This window comes from Phocoena phocoena, chromosome 2, assembly GCF_963924675.1.
Source record: "Phocoena phocoena chromosome 2, mPhoPho1.1, whole genome shotgun sequence".
NCBI lineage: Eukaryota > Metazoa > Chordata > Mammalia > Artiodactyla > Phocoenidae > Phocoena > Phocoena phocoena.
The window spans coordinates 167616041-167634137 of NC_089220.1; the positions used below are offsets into that span (position 1 = coordinate 167616041).

The following is an 18097-nucleotide window of genomic DNA, read 5'->3' on the forward strand; positions in this document are numbered from 1 at the left end:
TCCTCAGCACATAAGCCCTCGCAGATGGGTTAGCAGTTTTATCACGTAGGAAGAAATAGATCAATTGAGAAACCTTTAGAAGCATTAAGGGGGCTTTCCTGGTGGCGCAGTGGTTGAGAGTCCACCTGCCGATGTAGGGGACATGGGTTCGTGCCCCGGTCTGGGAAGATCCCACATGCCGCGGAGCGGCTGGGCCCGTGAGCCATGGCCACTGAGCCTGCGCGTCCGGAGCCTGTGCTCCGCAACGGGAGAGGCTACACAGTGAGAGGCCCGCATACCGCAAAAAAAAAAGCATTAGGGAAGGGAAACTGAAAAGTTTGTTTTAATTCTAGGTAAGCATTAAAACTGTAACGACTACATTGTTGTTTATCTTTAGCTACTGACGTGTAAAGGAGACTTTGCAATGGAGACTGAGTTCAGTTATCACTCTGCAGTAATGCTTACTGGGAGGCTAGGGAAGGGGAATTTAGTTGGAAGTTGATATCACTACGGTGTAATCTCTCACAGATAAATTCATCATATTACAGTTCTAACATTGTTTGAGATGTGCTTCCTGGGCCGAGCATCGATGAAGAACATCATTCCATTGTGCTAGAGCGGTTTTTAGGACTGTGAATGATAAATGCAAAACTCTAACTTATCTAATAATGGCATGTTCCTTTTTGCCAGTGCAGGTGCTTGACTAAAGATTATGAAAAACGTCCGACAGTGTCAGATCTTTTACAGCATAAGTTCATTACTCAAGTTGAAGGCAAAGATGCGATGTTACAAAAACAACTCACGGAATTCATTGGTATTTACCAGTGCACGGGAGGCTCAGAAAAGGCCAGGTAATTAAATAGCATCTTGACTCCAGAATCCAAAGATCATCTAAAGACTCTGACAATTTTATAATGCAATGGTTGCTAAGGTGAGAAAAGAACTCCCTGGTTTAATGATTTAAATTCCCTGGTTGTGGTTTGCAGATAAAGCAGTATTTGAATGAAAAGTGAATGTCACATGTTGAGTTGCATCCTGATATGGTAAAATTAGTGGCATCATTTTTTTTTCTTTCTGTTTGAATTTTATTTTATATTTTTTATACAGCAGGTCCTTATTAGTCATCCATTTTATACACATCAGTGTATACATGTCAATCCCAATCTCCCAATTCATCACACCACCACCACCCCCCACCACTTTCCCCCATTGGTGTCCATATCTTTGTTCTCTACATCTGTGTCTCAACTTCTGCCCTGCAAACCGGTTCATCTGTACCATTTTTTAGGTTCCACATATATGCGTTAGTATACGATATTTGTTTTTCTCCTTCTGACTTACTTCACTCTGTGTGACAGTCTCTAGATTCATCCACGCCTCTACAAATGACCCAATTTCGTTCCTTTTTATGGTTAAGTAATATTCCATTGTATATATGTACCACATCTTGTTTATCCATTCGTCTGTCCATGGGCATTTAGGTTGCTTCCATGACCTGGCTATTGGAAGTAACTCAGCAATGAACATTGGGGTGCATGTGTCTTTTTGAATTATGTTTTTCTCTGGGTATATGCCCAGTAGTGGGATTGCTGGGTCATATGGCAGTTCTATTTTTAGTTTTTTAAGGAACCTCCATACTGTTCTCCATAGTGGCTGTATCAATTTACACTGCCACCAACAGTGCAAGAGGGTTCGCTTTTCTCCACACCCTCTCTAGCATTCGTTGTTTGTAGATATTCTGATGATGCCCATTCTAACTGGTGTGAGATGATACCTCATTGTAGTTTTGATTTGCATTTCTCTAATGATTAGTGATGTTGAGCAGCTTTTCATGTGCTTCTTGGCCATCTGTATGTCTTCTTTGGAGACATGTCTGTTTAGGTCGTCTGCCCATTTTTTGACTGGGTTGTTTGTTTTTTTAATATTGAGCTGCATGAGCTGTTTATGTATTTTGGAGATTAATCCTTTGTCCGTTGATTTGCTTGCAAATATTTTTTCCCATTCTGAAGGTTGTCTTTTCATCTTGTTTGTGTTTTCCTTTGCTTTGCAAAAGGTTTTAAGTTTCATTAGGTTCCATTTGTTTATTTTTGTTTTTATTTCCATTACTCTAGGAGGTGGATCAAAAAAGATCTTGATGTGATTTATGTCAAAGAGTGTTCTTCCTATGTTTTCCTCTAAGAGTTTTATAGTGTCCAGTCTTACATTTAAGTCTCTAATCCATTTTGACTTTATTTCTGTGTATGGGAGTGTTCTAATTTCATTCTTTTACATGTAGCTGTCCAGTTTTCCCAGTACCATTTGTTGAAGAGACTGTCTTTTCTCCATTGTATATCCTTGCCTCCTTTTTCATAGATTAGTTGACCATAGGTGCGTGGGTTTATCTCTAGGCTTTCTATCCTGTTCCATTGATCTGTATTTCTGGTTTTGTGCCAGTACTATATAGTCTTGATTACTGTAGTGTAGTCTGAAGTTAGGGAGTCTGATTCCTCCACCTCTGTTTTTTTCCCCTCAAGACTGCTTTGGCTATTCGTGGTCTTTTGTGTCTCCATACAGATTTTAAGATTTTTTGTTCTAGTTCTGTAAAATAATGCCATTGGTAATTTGATGGGGATTGCATTGAATCTGTAGATTGCTTTGGGTAGTGTAGTCATTTTCACAATATTGATTCTTCCAATCCAAGAACATGGTATATCTCTCCATCTGTTGGTATCATCTTTAATTTCTTTCAACAGTGTCTTTTAGTTTTCTGCATACAGGTCTTTTGTCTCCCTAGGTAGGTTTATTCCTAGGTGTTTTATTGTTTTTGTTACAGTGGTAAATGTGAGTGTTTCCTTAATTTCTCTTTCAGAATTTTCATCATTAGTGTGTAGGAATTGAAGAGACTTCTGTGCATTAATTTTGTATCCTACAACTTTACCAGATTCATTGATTAGCTCTAGTAGTTTTCTGGTGGTATCTTTAGGATTCTCTATGTATAGTATCATGTCGTCTGCAAACAGTGACAGTTTTACTGCTTCTTTTCTAATTTGTATTCCTTCTATTTCTTTTTCTTCTCTGATTGCCGTGGCTAGGACTTCCAAAACTAGGTTGAATAATAGTGGCGAGAGTGGACATCCTTGTCTTGTTCCTGATCTTAGAGGAAATGCTTTCAGTTTTTCACCATTGAGACTGATGTTTGCTGTGGGTTTGTCATATATGGCCTTTATTATGTTGAGGTAGGTTCCCTCTATGTCCACTTTCTGGAGCCTTTTTATCATAAATGGTGTTGAATTTTTTCAAAAGCTTTTTCTGCATCTATTGAGATGATCATATGGTTTTTATTCTTCAATTTGTTAATATGGTGTGTCACATTGATTGATTTGCATATATTGAAGAATCCTTACATCCCTGGGATAAATCCCACTTGATCATGGTGTATCATCCTTTTAATGTGTTCTTGGATTCTGTTTGCTAGTATTTTGTTGAGGATTTTTGCATCTATATTCATCAGTGATATTGGTCTGTAATTTTCTTTTTTTGTAGTGTCTTTGTCTGGTTTTGGTATCAGGGTGATGGTGGCCTCATAGAATGAGTTTGGGAGTGTTCCTTTCTCTGCAATTTTTTGGAAGAGTTTGAGAAGGATGGGTGTTAGCTCTTCTCTTAATGTTTGATAGAATTCACCTGTGAAGCCATCTGGTCCTGTACTTTTGTTCGTTGGAAGATTTTTAATCACAGTCTCAATTTCAGTGCTTGTGATTGGTCTGTTCATATTTTCTATTTCTTCCTGGTTCAGTCTTAGAAGGTTATCCCTTTCTAAGAATTTGTCCATTTCTTCCAGGTTGTCCATTTTATTGGCATAGAGTTGCTTGTAGTAGTCTCTTAGGATGCTTTGTATTTCTGCGGTGTCTGTTGTAACTTCTCCTTTTTCATTTCTAATTTTATTGATTTGAGTCCTCTCCCTCTTTTTCTTGATGAGTCTGGCTAATGGTTTATCAATTTTGTTTATCTTCTCAAAGAACCAACTTTTAGTTTTATTGATCTTTGCTGTTGTTTTCTTTGTTTGTATTTCATTTATTTCTGCTCTGATCTTTATGATTTCTTCCCTTCTGCTAACTTTGGGTTTTGTTTGTTCTTCTTTCTCTAGTTCCTTTAGGTGTAAGGTTAGATTGTTTACTTGAGATGTTTCTTGTTTCTTGAGGTAGGCTTGTATAGCTATACACTTCCCTCTTAGAACTGCTTTTGCTGCCTCCCATAGGTTTTGGATCACCGTGTTTTCATTGTCATTTGTCTCTAGGTATTTTTCGATTTCCTCTTTGATTTCTTCAGTGATCTCTTGGTTATTTAGTAACGTATTGTTTAGCCTTCATGTGTTTGTGTTTTTTACGTTTTTTTCCCTGTAATTGATTTCTAATCTTATAGCATTGTGGTCAGAAAAGATGCTTGATATGATTTCAGTTTTCTTAAATTTACTGAGGCTTGATTTGTGACCCACAATGTGATCTATGCTGGAGAATGTTCTGTGCGCACTTGAGAAGAAAGGGTAATCTGCTGTTTTTGGATGGAATGTCGTATAAATATCAATTGAAAGTGTAATCTGCTGTTTTTGGATGGAATGTCGTATAAATATCAATTAAATCTATCTGGTCTGTTGTGTTATTTAAAGCTTGTGTTTCCTTATTAATTTTCTGTTTGGATGATCTGTCCATTGGTGTAAGTGAGGTGTTAAAGTCCCCCACTATTATTGCATTACTATCGATTTCCTCTTTTATAGCCATTAGCAGTTGCCTTATGTATTGAGGTGCTCCTATGTTGGGTGCATATATATTTATAATTGCTATATCTTCTTCTTGGATTGATCCCTTGATCATTATGTAATGTCCTTCTTTGTCTCTTGTAATTATCTTTATTTTAAAGTCTATTTTGTCTGATATGAGAATTGCTACACCAGCATTCTTTTGATTTCCATTTGCATGGAATATCTTTTTCCATCCCCTCAATTTCAGTCTGTATGTGTCCCTAAGTCTGAAGTGGGTCTCTTGTAGACAGCATATATATGGGTCTTGTTTTTGTATCCATTCAGCAAGCCTGTGTCTTTTGGTTGGAGCATTTAATCCATTCACGTTTAAGGTAATTATCGATATGTCTGTTCCTATTACCATTGTCTTAATTGTTTTGGGTTTGTTTTTGTAGGTCCTTTTCTTGTCTTGTATTTTGCACTTAGGGAAGTTCCTTTGGCATTTGTTGTAGAGCTGGTTTGGTGGTGCTGAATTCTCTTAGCTTTTGCTTCTATGTAAAGCTTTTGATTTCTCCATCCAATCTGAGTGAGATCCTTGCCGGGCAGAGTAGTCTTCATTGTAGGTTCTTCCCTTTCATCACTTTAAATATGTCCTGCCACTCCCTTCTGGCTTGTAGAGTTTCTGCTGAGAAATCAGCTGTTAACCTTATGGGAGTTCCCTTGTATGTTATTTGTCGTTTTTACCTTGCTGCTTTCAGTAATTTTTCTTTGTCTTTAATTATTGTCACTTTGATTACTGTGTGTCTCAGAGTGTTTCTCCTTGGGTTTATCCTGCCTGGGACTCTGTGCACTTCCTGGACTTGGGTGGCTATTTCCTTTCCCATGTTAGGGAAGTTTTTGACTATAATCTCTTCACATATTTTCTTGGGTCCTTTCTCTCTCCCTTCTCCTTTTGGGACCCCTATAATGTGAATGTTGTTGCATTTAATGTTGTCCCAGACGTCTCTTAGACTGTCTTCATTTCTTTTCATACTTTTTTCTTTATTCTGTTCCATGGCAGTGAATTCCACCATTCTGTCTTCCAGGTCACTTATCTGCTCTTCTACCTCAGTTATTCTGCTATTGATTCCTTCTAGTGTATTTTTCATTTCAGTTATTGTGTTGTACATCTCTGTTTGTTTGTTCTTTAATTCTTCTAGATCTTTGTTAAGCATTTCTTGCATCTTCTCGATCTTTGCCTCCATTCTTTTTCCGAGGTCCTGGATCATCTTCACTATCATTATTCTGAATTCTTTTTCTGGAAGATTGCCTATCTCCACTTCATTTAGTTGTTTCTCTGGAATTTTATCTTGTTCCTTCATCTGGTACATAGCGCTCTGCCTTTTCATCTTGTCTGTCTTTCTGTGAATGTGGTTTTTGTTCCACAGGCTGCAGGATTGTAGTTCTTCTTGCTTCTGCTGTCTGCCTTCTGGTCTGGACTTGCTTAGTTCTGGTGACTGGGAAGTCCAAAATCAAGGCACTAGCAGATGTGGTGTCTGGTACCCACTTCCTTGTTCACGGAGGGAGAGATCTGGCAGAATTTTTTAAACAGCCTCATGAGAACAAATAATGTAAACTCCAATCGATGGTTAGCATTGACTTATATTTTCTTGCATTTGTCTCCTCTTCTGTGAAGTAAGATATCTTAGATTTGAGATTTAAAATGGAATGTAACACTTGAAATAGTTTTTTACACTATTATTTTTTGGTATCATTTTCCCTGGTTGAATTATATTCAAAAATCATTTTCAATATTTTATTTATACTTCCTATTTTGATTTTTAATGATCTATTATGTATAGTTTTTATAATATTGAATATGTTTACTTATAGATAGTATATATGTTTATTTTAGGAAATTTAGAAGCTACATAGACATGTACAACATAAAATCAATCAATTATAACATTTTAATCTTTAACCTTCTAGTATCTTATGAATGGAAATACATTTAAAAACAAAATTGGAATATATGTGTCCTGGAGCCTGCATTCTTTCACTGACTAGCAAATACCCATGTCTTTAAATATCCTTCTACCACAAATATTAAAAATTTTTATTTTTTATTGGAGTATAGTTGATTAACAATGTTGTTTTAGTTTCAGGTGTACAGTAAGGTGATTCAGTTATACATATACATGTATCTATTTTTCAAGTTCTTTTCCCATTTAGGTTATTACAGAATATTGAGCTGAGTTCCTTGTGCTATACAGTAGGTCCTTGTTATCTGTTTTAAATATAGCAGTGTGTACATGTCAATTCTAAACTCCCAATCTATCCCTCCTTCCCACCCTTCTGCCCTGGTAACCATAAGTTCATTCTCTAAGTCTGTGCGTCTGTTTCTGTTTTGTAAATAAGTTCATTTGTATCATTTTTTTAGATTATGCATGTAAGAGATATCATATGATATTTGTCTTTCTCTGTCTGACTTACTTCACTTAGTTTGAAAATCTCCAGGTCCATGCATGTTGCTGCAAATGGCATTATTTCATTCTTTTTAATGGCTGAGTAATATTCCATTGTGTATATTGTACCACATCTTCTTTATCCATTCATCTGTTGATGGACATTTAGGTTGCTTCCATGTCTTGGCTGTTGTAAACAACGCTGCAGTGAACATTGGGTTGCATGTATTCTTTCGAACCATGTTTTTCTCTGGGTATATGCCCAGGAGTGGGATTGCTGGATCATATGGTAGTTCTATATTTAGTTTTTTAGGGAACCTCCATGCTGTTTTCCATAGTAGCTGTACCAATTTACATTTCCACCAACAGTGTAGGAGGGTTCCCTTTTCTCCACACCCTTTCCAGCTTTTATTTTTTGTAGACTTTTTGATGATGGCCATTCTGACTGGTGTGAGGTGATGTCTCATTGGAGTTTTTATTTGCATTTCTCTAATAATTAGCAGTGTTGAGCATCTTTTCATGTACCTCTTGTTCATCTGTATGTCTTCTTTGGAGAAATGTCTATTTAGATTTTCTGCCCTTTTTTTTTTTTTTTTTTTTTTTGCGGTACGCGGGCCTCTCCCTGTTGCGGCCTCTCCTGTTGTGGAGCACAGTCTCCGGACGTGCAGGCTCAGCGGCCATGGCTCACGGGCCCAGCCGCTCCATGGCATGTGGGATCTTCCCAGACCAGGGCACGAACCCGCATCCCCTGCATCAGCAGGCGGACTCTCAACCACTGCACCACCAGGGAAGCCCTCTGCCCATTTTTTGATTGAGTTGTTTGTCTTTTTAATATTGAGCTGCATGAGCTGTTTGTATATTTTGGAGATTAATCCCTTGTTGGTCGCATCGCTTACAAATATTTTCTCCCAGTCTGTACCACAAACTTTTTAAATTGCTGTACAACATTCTCTTGCATGACTATCCAATGATTGATTTAAATAACCCCCTATTATTGGGCATTTAGGTTGTTATTCATTATTTTAAATTCTATTAAGTAACACTGTAATGAATAGAGTTGTATACAAATCTCTTACTACTTCTGTAAGATAAATTCCTGTAGATGGTATTGTTAAGTCAAAGAATAGTCTTTTGTAATTTAAGTTTATTCATGAGAATCCTATTAATTGCATGTCAGGAGTGTATCGCTGTTTAGGGAGCTGGGAGAAGTGTGTAGAAAATAGGGCATGACCTAAAAAAGCAGTTATATTTGAATTCCTGTTGTGGTTTAATATATTTAATTCCTATTTCTTTAATGCCTACTATGTGCAGGGCATTGTATTAAGACTTTATATCAAGTGATTTTACAACAACCCTGAGGGAAATGTTTTATGATCCCCGATTTTCACAGCAAGAAGAGCTGAGGTTTGCAGAGGCTAATTAACTTGTAGAAAGCTGCACAGGTAATGAATGACTTAGCAGGGATTCAAATCCTAATCCCAATGACAAAGCTTTATTCCCATGAATGGCCAATGATTGTGGCCAATTTTGAGTCCTTGCGTAAGTGAGTTTACAGCCTTGCTGGAGAGACCTTCAGTGAGGAAAAATTTAAGTTGTGAGTGGAATAGAGTGCCAGAAAGAAGGAACTGGGCACGTAGTTTCTAGGGAGGAGGTGGTTGGTTGTGGGCTCGTAATGCCCATCTTTGTGTCTCTGTGTGGGTATAGCTCCACAGTCTGCTGCAATCCCATCCTTCCCAAAGCAAATGGACAAACCACAAGCAAACAAGCAAATAAAAAACAGAGATTGAGGTGTACCAATATTGTATAGGGTGTCCAGTGTCAAGAACTGTGAAGGGTCTGAGGTTTTATCCTACTTGCAAGCTAATAAGTTGACCTGCCAATTTCATGAATGCTGGCAGAAGAGACCCTTGATCAGAGACAGAGGCCTTTATTATGCACAGTTAAGCCCACAGCATGAATTTTACATTCATGTTGGTTGTCCTTGCCCTGTAAGTCCTAGGGGTGATGTGGAATGGCCTTGGTAGATGGTGTATACACAGTGGGTTTGCCTCACAGTTTGGGAACCCTGAGCTTGAGAAACTCTAATCTTTTAAAGGGGTTGCTAGCAAATCTGCCTAAACTTTGCCCTGGAGCAGACTTTATCTTTACTATTCCGGACAGCAAACAAAACTTCCATGTGTCCTGGAGGGAGACACTATCTTTATATATATGTTTGTATAGCAAACATGGTAAATGTAGTCTAGAACAAAAGCTAATACAAGAGGTGAAGAAATGTGAGAGACTCGTGGAGAATTGCCTTCCAACATTCAAGCATTAAAGAGTGGTTGAACCACACAGTATTTAGATTAAAAGCCTGGTGCTCTAAGTTCTAGTGATTAAAAGAAATTATTGACAACTACTATATATTGGACACTATGTTAGCCTAAGCTCAATACTTCTGCTTGAGTCACAAAATATATTCTTCTTTATCCAGTTAAGAATTCAGAATATGCTTTCAATATGAGAACTCAAGTCTTACTCAGTTATGGAAAATTTTCAGTCATTATTCCTTTAAATATTGATCTTCTCTCATCTTTTTATTTTCTGCTCCTAAGAGATAAATATTGGAATGTCCTAATTTACCTTAAATGTCTTATAATTTCTCTTTCATGTGTGTCATCGGTTTATCAATCTCTGCTGCATTTTAGATAATTTCTTCAAAATTATTTTCCAGTTCACTAATTCTCTCTTAGACTAGGCCTAGTTAGAGCTATCCTACCTACTGATTTTTCGTGTCGATATTTCTGTGTTTTTCATTTCTAGAATTTCTCACTGTTTTATTTTTTTAACCATTTATTCTTTCATCATATCTGACTTTTATATCTGGCCTTTCATATCTGGCTAATTTCTTTGTCTTTTTTGTGAATGTAATTCTTTCCTTTTTCTCTTGATCTTACACTACTTAGCAGTCATTTTTTGATTTGCATTTTAACAAGATTGAAATGTCCTTATGAATGAGTTCATTTGTTTCCTCAATGTGTGGTTTCCTTCTGTGATTTAGAATTTTAGTTTGCTCTCCCATCTTTATTTTTTAAAATATTTTATTTATTTTTAAATATTTCTGTATTTTCTTTATTTTTTTGGCTGCGTCAGGTCTTAGTTGTGGCACGCAGCGTCTTTGTTGAGGTGTGCGGGATCTCTCATTGCAGCGCATGGGCTTCTCTCTAGTAGTGGTGTGCAGGTTTTCTCTCTCTAGTTGTGGTGCGTGGTGCATGGGCTCCAGGGCACATGGACTCTGTAGTTGTGGTGTGCAGGTTCTGTAGTTTGCGGCACATGGGCTCTCTCATTGAGGTGCATGAGCTCAGTAGTTGTGGCACGTGGGCTTAGTTGCCCCACGGCATGTGGGATCTTAGTTTCCCAACCAGGGATTGGACCCATATCCCCTGCATTGGAAGGTGGTTTCTTTACCACTGGACCACCAGGGAAGTCCCCACTCTCCCATGTTTAATAGGTGATCTTTTGTTTTGTTTCTTCCCCTCTTTTGGAGGTTTTGCCTTCGCTGTAATCCAGCTTCAAGTGCCCCCAGTCCAGAGCCTTTCTGTCCATCATGACTTTGAGGATACTGCAGATCTAGTCACTGAGCCAGTATGAAGTAGACCCCATGTCTCTGCTCTGTCCTGCCATCTTAGGTACCTGGTTCTATAAACGGAGGAAGGTGCAGAATTTTTTCAGTCTTCTCTCTCCAGGCAAGGCACACATTCAGTTCCATTCTCTCCACCAAGCACAGGTCAGGGCTTTCGTTCTGCTTCCTTCCCTTCCAGGCCTATTCTGCCTATTTCTAGTCCTGGACTTCGAGTCACCTATGGTTTCTGCTCTCTTACCCAGTGTGTATCTCATCCATTAGGTCCACCATAATGCTCACCTGGTTTTAGAGAATGTCTTTGTCATTTTAATTCTTTTTAAAAATATTTTAAACTATATTTTATCTTTCAAAAGTGAATGTTTGGAGGGGGTGGAAGTGGAGCTGGAATCATGAACCCACAGCACCATTTGAGCACAGATCTGTGACCTTATAGGAGGGGGAAGGAAAATGCTCTCAGCATTTTTATACTAGTCCCAAAGTGTGAGACATACTCAGGGAAGTGAAAAGAGGGTCTGGGATGCTGCTGGCACCACCTTAGGCAAAAATAATGCTCTTCAAGATCATGCAAAATTATTTGATTTGTCATAGTTCCTAACATCGATAAAATTGATCCAAAACCCAGCTGTACTAAATCAATATACCTAAATCTAAGCTGACATTTTTTGGTATGTGGAATTAGATTGATGCATATGCTTGGCAGGATAAGTATTTTTTTATTCACAATTCAGTTTTAAAGTTGACTTTCCTATAAATTGAATACAAACTGAGTTCTTTAAATTTCTTGATGGTGGGGAGGGGGTGGTGTTGGAAGCTAGTGTGGAATGAAAACAAGAACTCTCTCTTTTAAGTTAAGGCCTGAACAGAACAAACAAGTCACTCAAATAACTTAGCTGTTCTGAGGAATCAAGGTGCATATGAATATAGCAACCACTCCTATGACAAATTCCTCAACTGTGGGAACACATTTTTCATAAGAGTTAAAATTTGTGATGTTAGTATGCAGGCTGGATCAGTGAACAACTTGAATTATAAAGTATTTCAAAAAAAAAAGGTTTACTCTTGAATCCGGATTTTAAAATACTCAATTATCCGATTTAATGGGAATAAGTAAAAGTCATTTGTAATTGAAATGTACTCTTCAGCATTCTTGACTAAAAACAATACATGCCAACTTAAGAAGAAAAGCAATTTTGTGAAAAATACTGGGTGGCTCAGAGAACTGAGAGGGAGGCAGAGAGGCAGGCTTAGAAGCAAAGGAAGCAGGGTGCCTCAAATATCCTTTCTTAAGAACTACCTGCCAAGAGGCTGGCACTGAGACCCACCCCCAGCCCTGTAACATTTCCTGCAGCAAAGCAGCACTGGGTTCTTGAAAGCCACAAGCACCTCAAAGGATTTGTAAACTCAGCTTGAGCTCTGTGCCACTCGCTCGATGTTCTAAGTTCCCTACAGAACCATTGCTCCCCCAGGCTGAGGTCACGGGCCCGGCTGTAGGTGAAAAACGGAGTGAGAAACACTAGGTCCTCCCTCACTTCCGGTTTCCAGGTGAGAGGCAGAGTCCAGCATTTCGGAAGGAATTTCACCCCCATGGAGGAAAGGTGTTTTTAGCCGCTGAATCAATGAATACCCATTATGTGGAATACGCAAACAGGATCCTAAAATTCTTTTATATACCTTGAACATTTACCTACAAATATTATTTAAGTAATGATTTGCATACCTTGTAAATAAAGGAAAAACCTAGCCCAATATCTACTCGACTGATAATAAATTCCCAATTAAAATTCCTTTTTATGGGGAGTTCCCTGGTGGTCCAGTGGTTAGGACTCAGCACTTTCACTGCTTTGGGCCTGGCTTCAATCCCTGGTTGGGGAACTAAGATCCTGCAAGCCACATGGCATGGCCATAAATAAGTAAGTAAATAAATAAATAAAATTTCTTTTTATGGTAGTTATACTATATATTAACGTTATCTTTTAAAACTTTTTGTGTTTTATATATATACAAAGCAAAATAACTTGATACCCTTAATATTGCTAGTGGTGATTATCTTTGATATGTATAAATTATGTTTTACATGTAGTTTTATAGAAGCAAAAAGGAATATTTATAAGAATTTAGTAACTCAAACAGTTATTTCTTGGGCCAAAAATAATGGCTGTATTTGTGGTGCTGCTCTAATCATCCCACTTGTCCCATATATGATTTTCAAACCAGGATATAAGGCAAATTTGAGACATGGCTCAAAGGATTAACAGACGAAAGACAAAATTTAAAAATTGTCTAACCATTCAGTGCTAAAAGTGCCTGGTTCGGGCTGTCAATTCTTTATTTAGGTGTGGGACTTTATGTAACATACATTCACTAGAATGGGATTTTGATTTTACAAAAAATAAAAAATGAAAGAAGGAAGCAGAAAAATCAATAGGAATTAATAATAGGGTTCTTTCAGTGCGATACAGCGCACAGCCCCATATTACTTTCTGTTTTCTGGGCAAGATACTTTTCCTCTAATGGCTGTGGCTATGTCATGGTGAGAATTATTCACCCTTTGGAGTGTTTACTCCTTCATACACAGGACTTCTCGAAAGCTATCCTGGCTGCTCTCATAATAACTCCTTTTAATTCCCATCTCCACATGAGTATTTCAATGACGCTTGCTTCAAACTCAACCTGTCCAAAATGGAACTTAATGCCGTCCCATCCCCAATTAGTTCTTTGTCCCCTTTCTTTTTAGAGTAGTATCACCACTCATCCCATTATGCCCACCAAAATCTAGGGATTATCTTATCTTTTCTCTCCTACTTTGCATTTTCAGTCCATAGCAAGGCTAAATTTCTTACAGCCCCACTCAGCCCATTACCAATGGTGATACAGTTCGTGCTACCATAGAAATGATGGATTGAGACAACATTCACGTTGTCTCCATATTAATTGAGGCCATTGTATAAAGCTCTGGATGAGGTGTTACACAAGGGTCTGACAGCTGAAGCAGCTGTAGACTCCGTGCTCTGAGTTGTCTGTCTTGGACAGACACTGCCACCAGCTCATGCCTGGATGAGACCTTTTCTCCTAGATTTCACACAGATAATTCTTTGCCTCCTTATTTTGATCAAGATACTGAAAAAGGTCTTCCTTTTTAATTTAAGAACAGCATGTAAATAACCATTATACAAAGTAGGAATTTTCAATCCCATAAAAGGAATAAAAATTATGTCCTGGGAGAGTTTGGAGGAAGCTGATAGTACTTCCACTAGCAGGGGCAGGAGGGCTTATCCAGGAAGCGGCCTTTAATCTTCACTGCAAGGGAGAAGAGGACTTAATCCTGTGAAAATAGAGTTACCACTGGATGAACATTATTGCTGGAAGGAGCAGCCTGAACAAAATCATGAAAGCAAGGAGATATGCTCACATTTAGTCAAAGCCATAAGGAGGAAAACTCAGAAACAGGATTGGAGAGACACGCAGAGACCAGACCACAGAGAGCAGTGAAAGTCAGGCTGAGCAGTTTGGCCTGTGTTCCTGACAGCCCCGCTAGGGGGTAGCCCTACGTCACCTGTGTCCTGCTGTGCACCACCCTGTCATTGGTTCTAAAAGGTAAACTGTGGATACACCAAGAATAATTTTGGATGCATTTTGCTTTTCTCCCATATTTCTTCCTAACTTTAAACTATCATTATTTTTTCGAAAATGGGGGAAGTTGGTCTGTCCCCATTATGTTTAATTATCAAGGCAGTTAGTGGCTATTGTATGGATATTTTGAAATGAGGAACCTATTGACATATATACTTATTTGTATGTTTTTGTGGGATGTTTTAATTGGTGTGTGTGTGTGTGTGTCTGTGTGTATGCGCTGGTGGGCACATGTGTACGCATGCTTCTATTCTAAGTACATTTTATTTTGGAAAATTCTAATCTTAATTTGGCCAAAATAAGGGGGTGAAGGAGTTGTCCATGTGAAATCCAGGAGAAAAGGTCTCATCAAGGCATGAGCTAGTGGCAATGTCTGTCCAAGATCGATAACTCAGAAAGAGACTGATGAAACTCTGGGAATGTAGTAAGGACCCATCTAGGACCAGGAAATTTAGAAAAGAAATGATCACTTCTCCTTCCTCACCTGAAATATTTCCTTATGCCTTTCTTCACCACTTCCCCTTCTGGATAAACTCCTAAATAAGAGCTAAATAGCATTTAAACATAATCTCTGAGAATTTTATAAGGAATAGATGATTGAATCAGCACTCCCTGGAGAGAAGACCGTTATGAGCATGTTTGTTCCTAAGTAGCAATAAATAAAGGAATTCAAATAAACAGGAAGAGGCAGTTGCTCACAAATCTTTTTTTTTTTTTTTTACTCTACCCTCTCCTTTCCTGAGTTCTTTAATTATTCTCTTGGATAGATAAATTGCATCATCTCATGGTTATTTCCAGAAAGCCTCAACCCCTAGCTTCTTGCCTGTTGAGATTGAAGGCTAGTTTAGTTAGGTAAAGCATACTTAGGCTAGCGTTTCTTTTCCTTTACGTATTACATACATTGTTCTACCATCCCTTGGGCAGAGTGTATTGCTGCTGAAAGAACCAAGGCAGTGAGATTTCTCCCTATGCTCATGATGGGTTGCTTCTGCAGGGTCTCCATAAGGCTTTTAGTAGTTTCACCCAGCTGTGTCTTCGGGTCAGTCCTTCCGTATCGTTTTGCCTGTACCCTGTGGTGTGTGGGAGTTGACTGCCACTGGCTCAGGAGAGCAGATGGGATCTTTGTTCTTTCCTTTAGTTTTGTGTGCTCAGACCATACACTTACCACATCTGTGACCTCAGTCATGTATATTCTGCGTCTTGTTGCTTTTCTGTCATGACTTTCCTCCATTTCTTTTCTGAATTCAACTGACTCAGTTTTTATCTGTTGCGTTCTTATCTCTTCGTTAAAGCTTTGTACCCTCTTCTGAAGATTTTTCTCTTTTAATGAGACATCACGTAAGAAATGTCTTTGAGGGATGGGGACCTCTTCGTCTGGACTTTTCCCATGATTCTTTCTTATGGTGTATGCTCTTCATCTGTCTGTGGCTTATAATCCTTAACTCTTCTCCTTTTTTTAAACTACAAGTATGTGGTGGTGAATCCCTTCTCAGGTGGGACTGGGGACAGCTATTGTTCTAGCAAAACACAAAGTGGGAGTGATGGAAGAATGATTTGGGAAGGCTTAAGCTGAATTAGGTTGATTCTCTTGAACATCCTCTTGCACATCTCCCCTCAGTTTTGAACCTTGAAGGAGTCGGTGTACAGGGCCACTAGGTGGTACGAGCCCAAGTAGCACCATTCACATTGTATTCTCTGCGGCTCACAGCACAAACCCATTCATGACTGTCATTCTCTATCATAATGAAGCAACTGTCTCTTCTCTTACCTTCATCCTGCCTCCCCCTGGCCACTGGCCACCCCTCTGCTGGACAAGTATGTGATAGGTCACTGTCTCATGGTCTTCTCCACCCCGTCGCTCTTTTGCATGTTGACCTGGGTCTCATCAGGACCCTTTCCCACTTCCGGCATGGCCCACCCATGCCCCCAGAACTGATAGCTCCAGGCAAGGGCTCATCGGATAGGCTTCTCAGGGCTGTGCATTTTTTTTTAAGTGTCTGTAGTTACTGACTGAAGTGTAAATAATTATGTGTTGGTTCTCAGCTTCCGCTCTCATTTCAACACAAATTTCACAGTATTTGACAGTTGTGCTTTATAGATTGTGGTTTGGGCCTGTGGCCATTCCTGTTTCTCATAAAGGAGACTTTTCTCAACTTTCCATTCTTCTTGTTGTTTTGTGAGTCTTAAGGGAAGGGAACAATTACTTTACCCTGTGATCTTTAACTTGAAGTAACTGTCACTCACTTTCTTAGTAAAATAGGACAGGGTATGATGGATTAGAGAGAGTCCCGATTTTTTGACAATTCTTGCATGAAGAGTTGGAGTCTGTGTTGCCTGCCCTTGAACCTGCCATTTTTTGTGAGTTCCTTGGTCAGTAGAAGATAGCAGAAGGAATGCTATGTGACATTTTTGAGCCTAGGCTTGCTGAGGAACACTGAGCAAGCCCAGCCTGGCCGGAAAGGACTCCACGTGCTGAGGGGGCAGCAAGGGTTCCCAAAGTGACCAACGGGTGTCAACCACTGATATGCACCTGAACAAGAGCTGAGTCACAGTGGTGTCTGGCTGAAGCAGACTTGTCCACGAACACTTGTGAGACATAGTGATGGGGACTTTCTAGGCCACATGAGTCCTACATTAGCATGTGCAGTCAGTGAGCAAGAAAAATTTGATTGCTAGTGTTAATGACCCCTACTGTAGCCGTAAGTGGAGTGTGACAGGTGCACTGCACGACTCCAGGAGACACTGTTCATTTCATATTCCATGTGACTGCTTTCACCCCCAAGCATGGAGGCACATCATGAATGATGCCCTAGAGTTGCACCATGTGGATTGTGGATCAGGAGCCTGGGAAGATTCTGAATACATTTGTTTGATAACCCAAAAGAGATTCCCGTCTGTGATACTAGCTGTGTACATGGGATGTCAGCACAAATAAAGAATTGGATAGAAGGCTGTCCCTGGTTCATGGTTTATTATCTAGGTCCTAATTTAGTTTGAAAAATCTTGTCCTCCTGAGGACTTTCACATAAAAATGCTTTCAAGCAAATCTGTATGAGGATGAAATCCTGTGATGCTTCTCTAAAGTTCATGTGGGTTAATTTATTAGTCATTTCTTTAGTCTTTTCAACATCTTTCAATGGAAGATTGTTCTTCATTAGTATTTAATATTGAAATATGCTGATTCCTTAGAGAGAAATCTAAATTTTATCAGATATTAGGCCCACTTTACAAATTCTGAAAGCTTATGTCAGATTTGCAAATTCCTGTAATGTTTCCAGTGATGTTCTAGAAATCATTAATTACTTGAATTATGGCATTACCCATTTTTAGCTCTTTTAAACTGACTCAAATCCTTACTTGTTCTTAAAATATTGTATTTATACATATATTTCTTATAATTTTATAATTATCATATTTAAAGAGGCCCCTGAAAGTGATCACATTGGATTTCATGGGATAAAATGCTGAGAATACAACAAGCATATGCACTTAAATAGAGCAAAATATAACATTTTTCTAAAAAGAACAAAGTTTCCTGAAAAATCCTGGATGTATACCCTTTGGCCTTTTTCTTAAAGGCATTAGTCTTTAAAAAAAATTTAGAGAGAAAAAAATTAAAACCTAAGGGATTATCAAGAGCCTTGACCTACATTTAAAGGTTGCAAGAAATACTGCAATATCCCTTCTCTCTTTTCTTTCAAATTAGCA

At 38.6% G+C, this 18097-nt stretch overlaps 1 protein-coding gene across 1 annotated transcript in view; it reads left to right on the plus strand.

Moving 5' to 3' along the window:
- Window positions 1–18097, plus strand: part of MYO3A (myosin IIIA) — a 170787-nt gene that overhangs the window by 38599 nt on the left and 114091 nt on the right. The window contains exon 8 of the mRNA XM_065871798.1: window positions 675–830. Within this exon, the coding sequence (XP_065727870.1) occupies window positions 675–830 (156 nt within the window). The remainder of the gene's footprint in view (window positions 1–674; window positions 831–18097) is intronic.